The sequence below is a fragment of the Monomorium pharaonis genome, chromosome 3 (genome assembly GCF_013373865.1).
Source record: "Monomorium pharaonis isolate MP-MQ-018 chromosome 3, ASM1337386v2, whole genome shotgun sequence".
In the NCBI taxonomy this organism is placed as follows: domain Eukaryota; kingdom Metazoa; phylum Arthropoda; class Insecta; order Hymenoptera; family Formicidae; genus Monomorium; species Monomorium pharaonis.
Window position 1 is genome coordinate 19,141,072 of NC_050469.1, and position 19,507 is coordinate 19,160,578.

General features: G+C 33.0%; 1 protein-coding gene across 1 annotated transcript in view; it reads left to right on the top strand.

The window, feature by feature from the left end:
- Positions 1-19,507, top strand: part of LOC105840159 (dynein regulatory complex protein 11) — a 66,498-nt gene that overhangs the window by 14,930 nt on the left and 32,061 nt on the right. The window contains exons 5-6 of the mRNA XM_036284402.1: positions 11,377-11,661; positions 11,862-12,106. Coding sequence (XP_036140295.1) covers positions 11,377-11,661; positions 11,862-12,106 — 530 coding nt within the window. The remainder of the gene's footprint in view (positions 1-11,376; positions 11,662-11,861; positions 12,107-19,507) is intronic.

A 19,507-nucleotide genomic window follows, 5' to 3' on the forward strand; every position in this document is an offset into this window, starting at 1 on the left:
TAGTTATTTAGATATTAAGGTAAATATTTCGATCACGGAAGCCGACCCCGATGACCTTGACCTTGACATATGTTATGAAAATCACCCTTCTGAGTGACTTTCAAAACTTTTAGTCGTCGCTGATGATTCGTTAAAAAGTTATTAACAAAAAAAGTTTTATAAATACGATACATATATGATATCTCTGCTTTACTTAAAGTCGCAAACCCATATGATGCAGAGAACGCATTGGCGAAGTACAAGAGGCTTCGCCGTTCCTCTATATCCCCGCATTAATTTTTATAAAATACGCATTTTTGCATGTTTTAAAATAAGAAAATCTTAATTTATTATTATCCCAATCTAAATCCTATAAAGAAATATGGGCAAATCTTAACAAAAGGGGGTAATTATACAGTTATAGGGAGCCATTTCCGATTTCAATGTCCTTTAATGTTATCTCATACGGCATGTAACATTGCTGAAATATTGTAACGTTCAGAAATGGTATAGAAATATTTCATTAACATTTTAATTGTAACTTTACATTCTAAATATTTCAGAAATGTATTTGCTTTATGTTTTTATAAAATTGCAAATGCAATATTTCTAAAATCCTTTAGAAACATAAAAAAACGTTTGCTTTCATATTTGACTGTTTCTGTAATATTACAAAAAAAGTGGCAAATATAATATTTTAGAAGTATTCCTAAAACGTTATAAAAGCTACATTATATAAGTACATTGCACAAATAATATTTCCAAAAAATATTAAACGCAATAATATTGTATTTAAAATATTTCTAAGTTTCTGAAAGATTGCATAAATAATAAAAAATTAAATTACATTTAAAATAGCTACCATACAAAAAATTTATTGTATTTAATATTTTTGTTATTAAATAATATTTTTATAAGATATTTTACACTTTTGTCAAAACATTACATATATATCTTTGACAGATATTACTGACCTGTTTCGAAAATAATTGCAACACGTTTTCCAACTTAAAACTTAATTTTTTATGTGTTCCAATTATGTAACATAATTTTAACTAGTTTCATCACAAGAACAGCCAAAAACAGATATTTTTATAAATTACCCCATATATTATTTTGCATACGTAAAAATCAGTAAAAAACTATAAATTTATATTTATTTATAAATTATCAATTTAACACTTTTATTTCGTCGACCTGACTGGCCAAGTTTATTGATATGAGTGTAACACTACATTTCGACCTCTAATCCGGGTCCTTTTCAAGTTAAATTATAATGATCTTACAACATTGTCACTGGAAAAAATACAAATTACGATTTTTACAATGCAATTATATCTTATGTCCTCAAAATATATCAATTCGCAAACTTAGCAGCTAATATAAATTTTCTACATGTTTCAATAAGAAAATTCAAGTAAATGTCCTGACGATAAGCTATTTTGTATAGTCCGATGTGTCAATCAAAAACCGAAATTAGCAGTCAGTTAATTTAACAATATAAAAGAAGTAACAATGTAAAAGAGTGTAAATTAAACCGTGTCTGACATGTAGAATAACAAAGCGTGTGGCTTACATGAATCTTTGTGCGTCGGTAATGGATATAGTAGTCTGACGAATTAACAATTAGTCGTACGTTCGCTTTGTGTTGTCTTATGTCAACGTTCGTATTCGGAAGCACGACCGTATCACTCCATGGACCGTAAAGCAATCATATGTGTGTGTGAGCGACTTCGTCTTACGTGAAACCGCTGTTTAAGCTCGACATAGCCGAAAGCCGAAAACAGCGGAGGGAGGGGGGTTTTTATGTAGCCTGTATTATTCGGTCATAGACCGACGGTAAGTTATCCGTATCTTTTTGTAAGTTTATTGTGTTCTTAAATTTTTTAATGTAAAACATCTCGGCTATCTCTTTCTGAATGTTTTTCACTATGTAGGATTGCGACTTCCCGCCACCTAAACTCATGATTACGTTCATATCTGTGCTTGCTGAACACCGAGTGATTATCTACGTGTTTTTTAATATCCGCTAGATGTTCTTTAATACGTTTTTCAATATGTCTTTTTGTTTGCCCTTTGTATGTGGCATTGCAATCGGCGCAATCAATTTTATAGACCACTTCTGTGCGCTTGTTTTCTTTTAATTCATCTTTGCCTTTCCTTATTAATATGTCCAGTTTTTTGGGGATAGCGTATAGGACACTGTGAAATCTTGCTTACTAAGAATGTTACGGATGTGCTCGCTCGTGCCTTTTATATACGGAATTGTAACAAAATTTTTTACATTGGACAATGTGTTTCCCGTGTCGTTGATATGTGTAGTGTTTTCCGTGACATTATATACCGTTGTGCAAACAATTACTATAATCTCTTAGCCTTTTTAAAATATGTTTATTAATTATGTGTATTGGGAAACAGTTATTAATTAAAATTTTTTTAATGATCTCGATGTTTTTATTATGGAACTGTTGATCAGAGTAAAATAGCATGATCCACTAAATTTATAATCGTGTTGATTTTGTATTTAAGCGGATGGTTCGAGAAAAAATTTATGTAGGGTAAACTCGGATAAGATGGCAATAGTTTTTTTAAATGCAAAAAACATACTTTTAGTTTTATTAATTTTTAATAGCGTTTGGTACATTACTTCACTGAAGCTTTAAGTATGTAAAACTGTCGACATTAAAGAGAAAATACTTAATAAAAATTTTTTATTATCAAAATATTGAAACATGAACATTGGCCATCTTTCACAACTTTTAGAGAAAAGATGGCCACAGAACAGTTGGCTATACATTTTTTATGTACTTAACATTTATAGAATAATAAACAAATTTATAATTTTACATATTTAGTTTTATTGCCACATATTATCACATATTTAATTATATTTTTAAACATTTTTAATATTAAATGTTCACACAAGTTTAGGATCAATTTAACTCATTGTCATTACTAAAAAAAAATATATATATATACGATATGTCAAATTAAAATATTAGATGCACAACTTATTCTTGTCTTTTTTAATAAAATACATACATAAACACTTACCGCGAAATGTCATAAGCTATCTTGTCCAAACTGTGAGAGAAAGATAATCATAGACCGGTATTTATAGTCAGATCTTATATTAACGATCTTAAGTACAGTCTTGAGATGCCATCAGCCAATCACAGAGCCGTATTAGCATTTTAAGACATTGCTTGAGACGATCTTTAAATAAGATTCGACTATGAATACCACCCACAGTATTTATTTAAAAAATAGAAAAGAAAATAAAAAATATAATTACACATTACAATTTACATACTTTTGTTACGTGGGTAACGTTCATTGCGACAGCACAACTGTAATTTATTCGACATTGTGGCAATTTCTAATGAACACGTGAAAAACTTTGCAGGCAGTCAAAAGTAAAAACATGATGTGACATCCACAATATCGTTATTTCAAATAGTATACGCACATAAACTACAGTAAATACTGATTATCTTTGAAAATAATACGAGAATACATTATTTAGCAATTATTGGAGAAATTATAGCTATTGGCCATCTTTTCCGTATGGCCATCCATACCCTAACTTACCCTATCTGCCTGAGAATGTGGCGTTTTCGTTTACCGTCTGAGAACGGTAGTGTCTAGTAAGTTTAAGCTGTTGTTTTCCTCCAATTTAAACGTGAATCTAAGTCGGGGGTGGTAATTGTTGAACGTTTCGAGCACATCCTTGAGTCTCGTTCGCGGAACAATTGTAAATATATCGTCGACGTATTTAAAAAATGTGGATATCTTAAAGTCCAAAGATTGGAGGCAACACGATTCCAAGTCATCCGTACCCAGGTAGCAAGCTCACGTCATTTTGACGTCCCAAAATGGTCATTTACTGACTATTCTTGACGTCACGAAATGACGCTCTTATGACGTTAAAATGACGGTCGAATGTCACAAATTCCTGACGTCATGAAATGTACCGTATTTTGACGTCATAGAATGACGTAAACAATATGTTGTCAAAAAGATCTCTAAAAGATATCCTGTTTCTGAAAATGATAACATAAAAAGACTTCTAAAAGATAACATATAATGTCAGAATGTTAACCAATGCGTCGTTTTTTGAGAACAGAAAGATATCATGAAACTAATATCTAAAAGATTTCTTAAATCGGATATCTTTAAACTGCAACTAGAGATAAAAAAATAAAATAAAAATTTCTTTTTTTTAAATTATTCTTATCAACAGTACATACTAAATTTGGGACAAATTTTTATTAATTAATTAAATTTAAATTATATTATTTTATTTTACTCTTACTTGCCGCTGGTAAGTTTTGAACTCGGGACCTTAGGATTACAAACCTTGTACTCTATCTGCTACGCCAGTTTGAATCATCGATGTGGGTACTTGTTATTGTCTACATATACCTATATGTTATAAACTGTCGCAATTATATTATTTTTTATAAAAGCAATTAAATTTTGCAAAACATTAAAAATAAATAGCATTAACTTATTTACTTATTAATTTCATTGTTAAATTTAACTTTTTCCATAATTTGATAGAATAACTTTATAATTTGATAGAAATTGCGATCTATTTAGCACTAAGTCTTTGAAACGTTCAAATAGTTAATTTGACCATTTTGAAATTATTTTCAAGATATCTAAATGTTTTCTTAAAAAAGTTCTCTTAAAGTTAAATATAATATACTTATATAATATGCTTATGCCTTACGCCTTAAATCTCATTGTATAGACACCGCTTTAGACCGTGTCTAAAATACGTCTTAATGACGTCTTTATGTCCCAATTTTGGATGTGTGCTGTCTGGGAAAATAATCGTCAGATTATGACTGAAATATGACTTCAAAATGACGTCATCATGACGTCAATTTTAGGTCATGTAAAAAAATGGTCATTTTGACGACATATGACCAGATATGACCATTTTGGGACGTCAAAATGACGTGGGCTTGCTACCTGGGTAACTAAATCAGCGAAGATGAGAGAGAGGGGAGACCCCATTGGGCTGCCGAATATCTGTTCGTAAAATCTTCCGTTTAAAGTAAAACTGTTATACAATTTATTTATAAATCTATTATTTAACTATACATGTTTCATCTTTCTGACATCTATTGAACTGATCTATAACAAATATGTATCCGTAAACATAAAGTACTCATCATGGATTATCACGAAATGTCCGCGTACGATCTTCGAGGTCGAGCAACGGCAGCTAACAATTGGATGGGTAACCGTTTTTCCGATTGTAGAAATTAAACTATAATAGATGTAACTATGGTTCGCGATATGTGTAATGCACCATTGCGGTAAAAGATTTGTGCAATGTGGATATAAACTAGATGAAACATGTACCCAAAATATTTTCTAAAATGTTTCTGTAATATTTTACATTGATATGTTTCAGAAATATTACCGAAATATTACAGAAATCTTTCAGCAAGATTGCATTTGAAATGATCATGGACATTGAAACATTGCAGAAATGTTGCAGAAACGGTAAAATATTTCTGTGATATTACTGTAGAAGTCTAATATTTTAAATAAAAGGTTTTAGAAATATTACATACCGAGTGGGATCAAGGTCATACCCATATAGCACCGAAAGATTACAAAAACATTGCAGAAACCTTACATTAAAATATTGTAATATTGCATGGACGTTATGAAATGTTTCTGCAATGTTACTGCAAACTTGCGGCAACGCTGAAATGTCCGCCCTAAGAAACATTACAATGTAAGACTATTGCAATGTTACGGTGCAATGTTTTTGATGCATTGAAACGCGTTGCTATAAATATGCATAACACTTCAAATTTAGTAGATAAATTTTGAGAATATATAAAGACAAGAGAGATAAAAAAAATTCGTTGCAATTTGTGTAACTTTATAATCTCTTTGCATCCAACATTTGGATAAAAAACTGTGAATTTACGCAATTGCAATGATTTTTTTTTACTTTTCTTGAACATATACAAGGTGTTTAGTAAAGATTTATGCAATCTTTATAAACAAGTAAAGCGCATTAAACCGAACAGAAAAGTCCTTTACCATTTTGCAATTTTCGCAATAGTTAATAAGTTGTTGATTACACGGGCACACAAAAAAGTGGTTGGTTCGGCGGACCAAACTAATTAATCCTTATGTATTTTGACTCGCTGAATTCAAATCCAAGATCTGAATTGGTTTATTTTTTCCTAATTTCAAAAAGAAACACTACTTTTTTGTGTACCTGTGTAATCAATAACTCGTTAACTATTGCAAAAATGGAAAAACGGTAAAGGATTTTTTTGTTCAGTTTAAGGGGATGCTAAACTGCTCGTCAAACTTAATCGATAATGCAGAGTCATTTGGGCACGTCATTAACAAAATTTTGTATGTATTTCTTTTATAGATTTAGAAATCCTTTTTCAGAATTAATTGTGGAGGATTTTTGATTCTGTAAATGCAATAAAAAGTTATACATTAAAACAAATTGTACAATTTTGTCGATAAAACAGATAAGATCCCCTTAAACACGGAAAACTTTTTTTCTAAAGTTCCTAGGTTTATTCTAAAAGCACAGTATTGTTCTTTGCTGAAATGCCAAGTGCGCCTCATGCTTATTTTATACGTACAAAGTTTAAAACTTTTATACGCAGCAAATGTTTTCACGAGTCGACTACAGAAGTCGATAGACTTCTGCAGTCGACTCGTGAAGAGAAAACTATAATTTTCTAACTTTCTTTCGTTTTTCATAGGAAATTGATCGCAGCGCACCGCTTTATTATCTGTACTTTAATTTTGGAGAAGGATTTTCAATTCCATGCAATCAATAAAAAGATTTCGGTGTCCAAAAAATTAGTGATAAAACAGAACAGTTTAGTATCCCCTTAATGCACTCTACCTGTTTATACAGATTGCATAAAAATCTTTACCAAACATCCTGTATATATATATATATATATATATATATATATATATATATTCTCAAAGTTTATCTATTAAAATCTAAAATATATTAGAAGCGTATTAGAAAATTAGAAAATTTTATTATTACATTTTATATAGGAATAAAAACTTACACAATATTCTATTATCTAAGTAGTATTATTTTTATTAAGTAGCATTATTTTAGTTATTGTCAAAAGCAATAATATTAATGAATACATATATATGAATTTCTTAGCATTAATATTTATAGTCGATTAATTGCATTTTTTTTTAGATTCATAATAGAACAGTTTTTCAAATAAGAAAATAAAATTTTATATGATAATTGTTCAGTTTACTGTTCTATTATAAATCTCAAAAAGATTATAATCTTTGGTATAAATATTGCACACAAATCCAAATATTTAAATCTCACAAAACTATTTAAAAATGTCACAAATGTCTTCTTACACGAAGTTGCACATATATTGGAACACCTGATGCATATATTTTAATATGTATATTTTCGGAATTTTATAATATTTCTGCAAGATTACTGAAACATTTCGGTATAATATTGATATTGCGTGTTTCTAAAACGTCTCTGGAATATTAAAATGTAACTCGTAATATTGTAACGTTGCAGCTTCTGTGTTGTATGGGTACTTTATAGGCAAAATTTTTTCTCATATTTATAATACTATTATTAACTTTAGATCATATATAGCAAAAAAAAGAATATAACAAAATGATTGAGTTTTTTTTTATTTGAGCCCTTGTGCCACTTATTGTGCCGAGCCTGAGCAGAGGAACTCCCTTAAATAAGTTCGTTTTTCATTTAATATTTTTTATTAAATTATTTCTTTCTCTTTGTGTCTTGTTGAAAGATAACATTTAATGTTATTTTATACACTCACTCGAAAAAAAAACGGTACACCTAAAATTTGTCAAAAAATCACTAAACTTCCAATGACGATAACTACGCGAGTAATAAAGATAGAAAGGTTTCTAAAAAAAGAAATTAAAGCTTCAAATGTCTACTTTAAGAATTGATTTAGTAAAATTTTGCGTAATAATTTTTTTCAAAATGGCGTATGACAAAGCGAGAGCATGCGAAATTGAAAAATATTGGTCTGAGTTTGCGACGATCCATGGCGTGAGGCAAGTATCGCAACTTAATGGGATAAAAAGTATGCGATAGTACAGAGTTTTCCCTTTAAAATGCTTTTTTACTCGTCTCGATGCGATGATTTTTCGCTGAGATATGCGCATTTAAAGTAAAAAACTGCCTTTTTATTCAAATGGGCATATCTCAACGAAAAATCATTGTATCGAGATGTTTTCGCTTTGTCATACGCCATTTTGAAAAAACCTATCACACATAACTGTAATATAAAATTTTTTTAAGTGGCAATCCGAATCTTGAAAATGCTTTTTGGAAAACTTTGCTAGCTGTATTAGGTGCTGAGATATTCAATTTTGAATTTTTAACAATGCCCAATTTTAACTATTGCAAGAATAAAAATTCCGGGTTTCGCTAACAACTATGGTTAGTCTTTATTTTAAAACTCGAAACCGTTCTCGGATTGTAAGCGTTCGACGTACATGTGCATGTGTGTTGCATAGCTGACTTCCCACGAAATTTTACTACTCCAGACTCACATTGGCCGGAATTCATAGTCGAATCTTGTTCAAGTTCTAGCTTAAGCACGATCTTGAGACGTCAATGCTGTTATTTCATTGGTTAAGTAAGTCTCAAGTCGGCTCGAAGCTAGACTTAAGACAATGCTTGAGCTTAAGTTCGGTCTATGAATCCCGTCCATTAACACAAGCAAATTTGAGTAGTTATGCGAACGAAGCTTCCCCATTATGGAATTTTGATATTTGATTTTACCACGTAGAAAAAGTTCATTGGACTGTATCAGTTTCAAGAATTGCGATATCTAATAAAAATAGACGAATTTCATCTAACTATTTCTTATTAAAAGGTTTTACGATCGGAATTTGCACATCATGGGGCTCTGAAAAGTGCCGTTTTGTGTGTGTGTGGGGGGGGGGGGTGGGGGGGGGGTGTTTAACTCAAGGATGACCCCGTGGCTCATCAGTTCCACGGTATTTTGCGAATCCAAACCTTCCTTGGGTGTGTGCGCGCGTGTATGTGAGCGCGAGGGTGTGTAAGCGTAAGTCTATGCGTGAGAGAGAGAGAGAGAGAGAGAGAGAGAGAGAGAGAGAGAGAGAGAGAGAGAGAGAGAGAGAGAGAGGAGAGGGAGAGGGAGAGGGAGAGGGAGAGGGAGAGGGAGAGGGAGAGGGAGAGGGAGAGGGAGAGGGAGAGGGAGAGGGAGAGGGAGAGGGAGAGGGAGAGGGAGAGGGAGAGGGCTCGGGAGAGGGAGAGGGAGAGGGGAGAGGGAGAGGGAGAGGGAGAGGGAGAGGGAGAGGGAGAGGGAGAGGGAGAGGGAGAGGGAGAGGGAGAGGGAGAGGGAGAGGGAGAGGGAGAGGCGAGGGAGAGGGAGAGGGAGAGGGAGAGGGAGAGGGAGAGGGAGAGGAGAGGGAGAGGGAGAGGGAGAGGGGGGGAGAGGGGGAGAGGGAGAGGGAGAGGGAGAGGGAGAGGAGGGAGAGGGAGAGGGGAGAGGGAGAGGGGAGGGAGAGGGAGAGGGGAGAGGGAGAGGGATCGAGGGAGAGAGGGAGAGGAGAGGGAGAGGGAGAGGGAGAGGGAGAGAGAGAGCAGAGCGAGAGAGAGAGAGGGAAGAGAGAGAGAGAAGAGAGAGAGGAGAGAGAGAGAGAGAGAGAGAGAGAGGAGAGAGAGGGGGGGGGGGGGCGACAGATGAATCGACGAACATTACGCAAGCTGAAATTCAAACTCTTATAAGGGGTATGCCTCGTCGCATGGAGGAAGTTATTCTTGCAAGAGGTGGTCATACACACTATTAATGTAATATTATCTCTCGCCCTCTCTCTCTCTCTCTCTCTCTCTCTCTCACGCATAGACTTACGCTTACACACCCTCGCGCTCACACACGCACACACACGCGCGCACACACCCAAGGAAGGTTTGGAGTCACAAAATACCGTGGAACTGACGAGCCACGGGATCCTTCTCCTTGAGGTAAACACCTCTCCGCCACACACGCACACACACACACAAAACGGCACTTTTCAGAGCTCCATAATGTGCAAATTCCGATCGCGCAACCTCCCCGTGGTGCACATTGGGTAATGCTAATGCCGACGGTAAAACCTTTTAATAAGAAATAGTCAGATGAAAGTCGTCTATTTTTATCAGATATCGCAATTCCTAAAACTGATACAGCTTAATGATTTTTTCTACGTGGTAAAATCGAATATCAAAATTCCCTAATGGGGAAGCTTCGTTCGCGTAACTACTCAGATTTGCTTGTGTTAATGTGAGTCTGGAGTAGTAAAATTTCGTGGGAAGTCAGCTATGCAACACACATGCACATGTACGTCGAACGCTTACAATCCGAGAACGGTTTCGAGTTTTAAAATAAAGACTAACCATAGTTGTTAGCGAAACCCGGAATTTTTATTCTTGCAATAGTTAAAATTGGGCATTGTTAAAAATTCAAAATTGAATATCTCAGCACCTAATACAGCTAGCAAAGTTTTCCAAAAAGCATTTTCAAGATTCGGATTGCCACTTAAAAAAATTTTATATTACAGTTATGTGTGATAGGTTTTTTCAAAATGGCGTATGACAAAGCGAAAACACGCGAAATTGAAAAATATTGGTCTAATTTTGCGACGATCCATGGCATAAAACAAGTATCGCAACTTAATGGGATAAAAAGCATGCGATAGTACAAAGTTTTCCCTTCAAAATGCTTTTTTACTCATCTCGATACGATGATTTTTCGTTGAGATATGCCCATTTGAATAAAAAGGCAGTTTTTTACTTTAAATGCGCATATCTCAGCGAAAAATCATCGCATCGAGACGAGTAAAAAAGCATTTTAAAGGGAAAACTCTGTACTATCGCATGCTTTTTATCCCATTAAGTTGCGATACTTGCCTCACGCCATGGATCGTCGCAAACTCAGACCAATATTTTTCAATTTCGCATGCTCTCGCTTTGTCATACGCCATTTTGAAAAAAATTATTACGCAAAATTTTATTAAATCAATTCTTAAAGTAGACATTTGAAGCTTTAATTTCTTTTTTTAGAAACCTTTCTATCTTTATTACTCGCGTAGTTATCGTCATTGGAAGTTTAGTGATTTTTTGACAAATTTTAGGTGTACCGCTTTTTTTTCGAGTGAGTGTACATAAATTTTTGTAATAGTTTAACAAACATTTATCTTATTATACTTGGTTAAAAATTATTGCAAGGGATTGTAAAGAACTGTACAAAAAGAATTAATTAAGATACTTATTTAGATTAGTACAACGAGTTTTTCGACTTCCTTCATTTAACAATTGATAATAATACGATATGATATTACACTTAGACGATATAGAAGCTCTTCAGCTCGCCTTAGATAGAGACAAAGGCTTCAAAGGAAAACGTGTGAAGAAACCTCAGAAACGAATTCGCAGGAGTGGAAAGAAAAATAAGAAAAAAAAGGAGAAAGATCTAACACCTGATAGAACAACCGAGTCTCTTTTCGAAGAGCTAGTCACGCAAGGAATTATTAAGCTTTACCGTGAAGTTTCGCTAGACGAATTCAAGGGTGAAAAGTCTTTCGCAAATTACAATCTTCGTACAAAGGAAAAAGATCCTCTTCCAACATTCGGTATATTTAAATATACAGTAATTAAATTATTTATTTATATTTATATTTATATTAAGTCGTATTTATTTCAATTAATTTACTTTTCAATGAGTATTACTTGCCGCAATAAATAAAAATCTCTTTATCTTTCTTATGAATATTCTAAATATTGTAAATCAATTTGAAGCATTTTTAATAATATGTAATTAAATTATGTCAAGGCGACATAAGACAATTGATTGCTGAATACTGTATACTTCCGCTGGGTAACCAAGTCCTGAGAGAACTCACACCTCTCGTAAGATCAATTTTTATAGCCGGGCCGCATGGTAGCGGTAAAAAACTTTTAGTAAACGCAATCTGTACGGAGCTTGGAGCTACGCTCTTTGACATTACACCGGCGAATATAGCGGGCAAGTACCCCGGCAAATCAGGATTAATTATGCTCGTTCATTTGATTTCGAAGGTTAGTACTGAAGCTCCAGGGACATCTTAATGAGTCTTATTCCATCAAGAGTTTAAGTACGGTCAGAGTCGGGTTGAGATAAGGTAGAAACCAATCGTCTAAGTTTCCCCCGAGGCACAATGGAGCTACTCGACATACATTGTTTCAAAAATGTCTAGAGCTCTTATTTTTCAACCAATTTGGATACATTTTTTTTTAAATGTTCGTCTTGAAATTTGGAAGAGATTCCTCGTGGCCAATTTTTAAATAAGATTGCTAAAAATTAATGAAACATACAAACACAGATACTTTTTCCTGAAAGTAAACTTTGGCTGATGGATCATTACATGAAACGTATTTAAATAGATTGATGAACGGTTCTCAAACATATTTATGTGTGTATGCTTGTATGTGTGTATTTATAGGCGTGTGCGCAAGTACGTATATGTGCATGTATGTATTGTTGTATACGAGACATATGTCTATATACATATATATGTACTAACGTATATACTTGTGTATATACTTGTATATAGACATTTATAACACCTAAATATGATTAAAGTAAGCCTTTTTTGCAGTGGAAACGAGCTGAATTCTACCCTAACCCTACCCTAGCTCGTTTCGATCTTAAAAAAAGCTTACCTCAACTCGACTTTGATCCGATTTGAACTTCGGTGGAAACTTACGGACAAAATAGAGTTAGGATACAGTTGGTTTGCCTGTTTCCACTACCCGAGTAGAATTTGCATCTAGTGACTGTGTAGTCATGACATAGAAAAGTTGTGTCTAACATCATAACTAGCTAGTGTGTCTAGATAGTGATGAGCCAGTAATGTAACGCTCACTTTGGCTAGTAGTTGCATAAAAAATATGACCTAGTGACGAGACAAAATAATATATACAGTAATGAGATAGATAATCAGAGCTGGTTACTAGACAGTAATGTAACGCTCACTTTGGTTAGTAGCTAGACAGCCTGGACTATATAGAGACTAGATAGAAAATAATAAAATGTAAAAATTATTTTTGTGACATTTCTTTATGACATTTATTTTCTACATCAGACGTACATCACCCCTAGATAGATTTTGCTAATCAGAATTTGTAATTCTATTAATACTGTCCTTTAGAAACAATGCTAGTGACTTTTAATGCTGGAACTCTTGTTAATTATGTGTAACATAAATATTTCAATATTGGAAAAAATCGCTTACCACATTACTGGGATTTGAACCTGGGACCCTTGACTCTACAGTCAATCGTCTTACGTCTTGTGCTACTGCAACTATTGATAAAGGATGTTTCGCATAGCCTACATAAGTTATATCAGAGAGACTAAATCACTTGAAATTCTTAATATTAAGATATTATATATTGATTAACTTGTATGTAGCTATTAGAAGGACTGAACTTCTTAAATGACTAGCATTAGAAAAAGAACAGAGATAATATAATAGATAAATTCACTACCGTATTGCTAGACAGTCCTGAGATTGCAATTTCCACTTAGGGTTAACTCATTTTCTTCTTAGATCTGTTCTGTGTATTTTTCAAAGAACTTAAACTAGTGTACATTTGTGTAATAAGCTATAATAAAACAAAATATACTTGTCTACTCTGAGAAGTTTTTGGACAAGAACAGACCGTTTATAATTAATACGGGTTACTTAGCTCTGACATATTTGCTATATGTTCTTTGCGTTATATAGCGCATTAAAACTACGTTTCCACGAGATAGTTACTAGACATTTATAATAAAGAAATATAACTTTCTTCTTGGATCTGTCAATTAATTTTAAATTGTTAATAATTATACAGTAACTAGATTGTTTTCTGGAAAAGCAGCATCATATACTATCATCATTTCTATGTGATTACTAGATACCAACTGTATAATTCCAACTGATTACGAATACTCAACCAGAAATGAGCTAATACTAACCTAAAACCGTGAATATAGCCAATACTATTTAACGACTGGATGTTGAATCAGAGAAATTTATAAATTCTTAAATTCCAATTAAATCTTCTAAAAAATTCCACTATACTTACCCTGCAGACGAGTTCTTATCCGAGAACAATGATAAGGATACATATGAGTATTTGTAATTAGTTGGTATGATATAGTTAGTGTCTAGTAATCACATAGACACAACAATAATAGATAGCGCTGCTTTTCCAGAAAATATAATCTAGTTACAATCTAGTTACTAGCAGTTGTAAAATTGATTAACAAATCCAAGAGAAAGGTTATGTTCCTGTTTTACAATATATCTAGTAACTGCATCGTGCTAATGTAGTCAGCATACCGTGTGGATAATACTATTACTCAAGTAGAAATAAATCTAATTCCTCTGATTCAACATCCAATCATTAAATGATATTGGCTACATTCAGGTTTCTAGATTGATACTAGCTCGTTTTTGGCTAGTATTCGTAATCAGTTAATCAGGGTTATCTAGTTGATGTCTAGTAATCACATAGAAACGACGATAGTAGATAGCACTGCTTTTCCAGAAAACATATTCTAGTTACCATCTAGTTACTAGCAATTTGAAATTGCTCAGCAGCTCTAAGAGAAAGGTTATGTTTATGTTTCTGGCTAAGTATTTGTAATAAGTTAGTGCTATCCAGTTGATGTCTAGTAATAGAAACGACGATAGTATATGATGCTGCTTTTCCAGAAAACATAATAGTTTTAATTTTTATTAAAATTATTAAAATAGTTTAATTAGTCTTAAATGGCGAACTGCGCATTAGAAAACGAATCTGTAATACACAAATTTACTAGACCACTGCTAGACGGTTCTGAGATTGCAATTTCCACTCCGGGTAATCTCACTTTTTCTTTAGACCTGTTCTGTTTTAAAGACTTTCCTGAACTAATAGTGTAATATGCTATAATGCAACATAATACACTTGTTTTATTCCAACTTATTACCAATGTACATTAGTTCTGCAAGATTTTTAAAAGAAAACCTTTTGTAATAAACCTTTTGTTAATAATACGAGTTATTTAGCCCTGACATACTCATGACATGCCTTTTGCATTATATGCTAGCATCATCTGTAAATTCTGCTGACTACGTTACTACTAGGCAGTTACTAGACATATTGTAAGGCAGGAACATAACCTTTCTCTTGGATCTGTTAACCAATTTTATAACTGCTAGTAACTAGATTGTAACTAGTTCATGTTTTCTGGAAAAACAGCGCCATCTATTATCGTCATTTCTGTATGATTACTAGACATCAACTAGATTACACCAACTGATTACGAATACTCAGCCAGAAGCGAGCTAATACCAAACTAGAAAACTGTATGTAGCCAATACTATCTAGCTACTAAATTTTAAGTCAAACGTACTAGATGAAATTCTACTCGGGTAAATCAGAATTACATCAGAGTTACAGCGTTTTCGATTGGGATGCACTGGCTGCACTCACAAGGGAACGGACAGAACTGTCCCTCACCGATTTTAATAAGCTTTGAATATGTTGTAGAACATAAAAAAATATTACACCCATATTTTTTTTAACGGCGTATCTCGACGTTTAGGGGTTAAAACCACTCCTCGAAAATAACGCACTTTTCGTTTTTCGACAAATATCTTTAAAAATATAAAGTTTATAAAAATATGTTTTATACAAAAGTTTTATGGTATTTTATACTCTTTACAATAGTATATTTAGATTTTCCAAAAATTTCGAACTTTAATTTACCCCACCCCCACCCTTTTTTCAAAATTTTGAAAATTTTGTAAGGACAAAAATTAAAAAACATTAAAAGCCAAATCCATCCAAATATAATAATATTTGGGTTCCATCATTCTCAATTATTGGCAAAACGAGATGATAATCTCCTGCTATAAGCGCCGCGCTAGAAGTTGCGTTATTTTTTTAGTCGCGTCACATTCAATAACTGCTTCTCCTGAGTACATATTTATATTAGAACATAAAAACGGATTAATCTTAATTACATAATACTTAATGTATTACACGATATAAAGTATAAATGCATATATACAGGGTGTAATGTAATCGGAAGCCATCCCGTAATGGAAAGATAGACGGGATCGAGATGAACATAAAAGTCCAATATTGTCTTGGGTTAGGTCTATCAATAATCGAGATATAAATTTTTCAAATTGTACGAATAAGAGCGCGCCGTGTGAAGAGCCGAGACGCTCGAGCTGTAGCGCGGCCCACTGTGTCGAGCATTGGCTGCCGGCGGCGGGGGGAAGAAGGAGAAGCGGTGCCGCTGCCTGTGCTTCGCCGCCCTCGCGTCTCACTGCACCGCGCCAATACTCGTGGCAATGGCAGCTATGCACATTCGCGATTACTTGACAAATTAGGACAGTTAGCAAAGATATGACAAATTAAAACCGTAATAAACTGCTGTGATTAAGAAAGTCGAAAGAGCGAAAGCGATAGATACTTATGGAATCTACAAATAATCTAATTTCTATCGTAATTGTGAATAAGTAAATTAATAAAAGTTTTTCGTACATTCACGAAAGATTCTTTCTTTTCCTTAAATATCTTGTATCATGCCTGATCTAACGATTTCGTGATTAAATTATACGATACGATCGTAATTATACTTGGAGATGTTAATGTCACCAGTATGGTTAACAACAAAGCGTTTTCTTTCGTTATTATACAATAGAGAACTTAAGTTTACGAAATATTCCAACAGAACTATTAAACACGATGTCTCCGTAGATATTTTGTCATATTCCAACGAGAAAATATACTTTCCTAACAGGAAACGAGAGAACGATAGACAATGATATCACTTCTTGAAATTCTTTTTTTTTTTTATTCAGACAAGTAATGGATTACGAAAGAGAAACCAATTAGATTTTTGTATTTTTCTTGATATCTATTCTGAATCAATCAGTAAAAATCTGTCGTAATTAATAATGTAATTAAAGATAAAAGAAATTCCGAGTTCCCTATCGTTATGAAAGAAAAACTCTTCGTTATATTAATAACATTTGATATTGAACATCTCTAAGCATAATTATCGTAGAAGGCATAATCTATTGTGAAATCGTTACATCAAGAGATATTTTTCTATCGTGTTATGAACAATGAGTGTAACATATTGTATGGATATATCGCGCATTTTATAATTTTCTAATTAAATATTTACGAAATGAGAATGTATGAAGAATCAATCGTAGATATTAATTGTGATAAACCTTTGTTAATTTAACATTCCATGGAAAAAAAACAATAAGAAACGATGAGAGAATTTGATGCGGCAAATATTATAATACACTTATAAAAGAAAATTATCACTTTAAGAATCAATTGTAAATTTATGTTAATTTTTTATTAATGTTTTCATCAAGGATTTAACAGTACGACACAATTCGATAAGAAACAAAGTTAGAATTGTATGATACTGTAAATAAGATATTTAAGAAAAAGAAAGAATCTTTCGTGAATGTACGAAAAACTTTTATTAATTTACTTATTCACAATTACGATAGAAATTAGATTATTTGTAGATTCCATAAGTATCTATCGCTTTCGCTCTTTCAACTTTCTTAATCACAGCAGTTTATTACGGTTTTAATTTGTCATATCTTTGCTAACTGTCCTAATTTGTCAAGTAATCGCGAATGTGCATAGCTGCCATTGCCACGAGTATTGGCGCGGTGCAGTGAGACGCGAGGGCGGCGAAGCACAGGCAGCGGCACCGCTTCTCCTTCTTCCCCCCGCCGCCGGCAGCCAATGCTCGACACAGTGGGCCGCGCTACAGCTCGAGCGTCTCGGCTCTTCACACGGCGCGCTCTCATTCGTACAATTTGAAAAATTTATATCTCGATTATTGATAGACCTAACCCAAGACAATATTGGACTTTTATGTTCATCTCGATCCCGTCTATCTTTCCATTACGGGATGGCTTCCGATTACATTACACCCTGTATAACAAAAGTAGCATATAGGGTGTTACAAAAGCATCGGATTTGCTTAACACCATGCAATAGAGAATGAAAATCTAAGAAAAAATGTCTAATACTATTTTTCGGTGCGGTAAATAGTTTTGCCTTAATTCATCATTGTAAAAAGTCAATAAGCGCGGAGGTAAGTCAATAAGCAAGAGAAAGTCAGTGACGGAGAATGCGTGAAGTTGACTTCTTGTTATTAAAAATTAAAAAATGTTTTAATGCTAATAATTATCGATAATATTCTTTAGAAGGCTACCAAAATTTTCAATAAAACTGTCGGTTACCGAGAAATATTTCCATTTTGACGGGACTTAAAAAAATTTCGAATTTGTATCTTCAACTAAAGAAATTTTTTATTCCGCAGTTTACAGCTTCGAGTGCTAATAATCATCAATAGAATTCTTCAGGCGGTTGCCAGAACTGCCAATTACCGAAAAAAATTTTACCGTTATAGGTCTTACAAAGATTTGTCTATTAGACAAAGTAAGAAAAAATTCAATGGTAATTAAATTTATTTATTATAAAACGATATTATAACATTATAACACATGCTTCTTATAACAAGTGCTCAAAGTGTCCACCATTAGCTTCCAAACATTTAATTGCTCTATTTATGACACTTTCTGTGGCATGTCGAATGTGATGTCGTTGTACATTATTAAACGCTATTTGTATTTGCTCCTCCAATTTGTTCTGCGTTTCTACGCGATTAAAATATATTTTTTCTTTTTGTGCACCCCACAAGAAAAAATCATAGGGATTCCAATCTGGTGATCTTGGTGGCCATTTCCAAAAAGGTGCTGCACGACCCATCCAATTATCTCTATATGTATTATTTAAATATTGCCGGACAGGTGCTATTTAATTAAAAGAGTAACATTTTATAAAAGTAGTATTGATTTTCATTCAGTTTTATTAAGACGGAAAAATTAAAATAAAAAATTAAATAAATTAAATTAAATTAAATTTCTTGAAAATTAAATTTTGCGAAAGTACAAACATTAAAATAATAGTAAAGTATTATGTGTCTATTAGAAAAGAAAAGTTTAAAAATTATTAGAAGTTACTTTATGATACTTATGATACAAAAAACATTGCAAGTAATATTAATAGTTGTAAATTTTAATAATAATAATAATAATTTTAATAATTTTTTAAATTAATTTATAGCATTTGTAACCTGCATAATGTGCTGGACATCCATCGTGCATAAAAATAATGTTGTGTCGAAATAACGGCATATCGTCGATAGCAGCAGGAGGGAATAAAATCAATGCAAACTCAATGCTTTTGTAACACCTTGTATATACGTATGTGCGTACATACATTTTCATTGTCACAAATGCGAATATAGATTAATATAAAGCAAAATATTTTTTAAATATTTAAAACTGCAAATACAATATAACAAAATATATAATATCAAGATAGAAGTATAAAATATAAACTGTAATA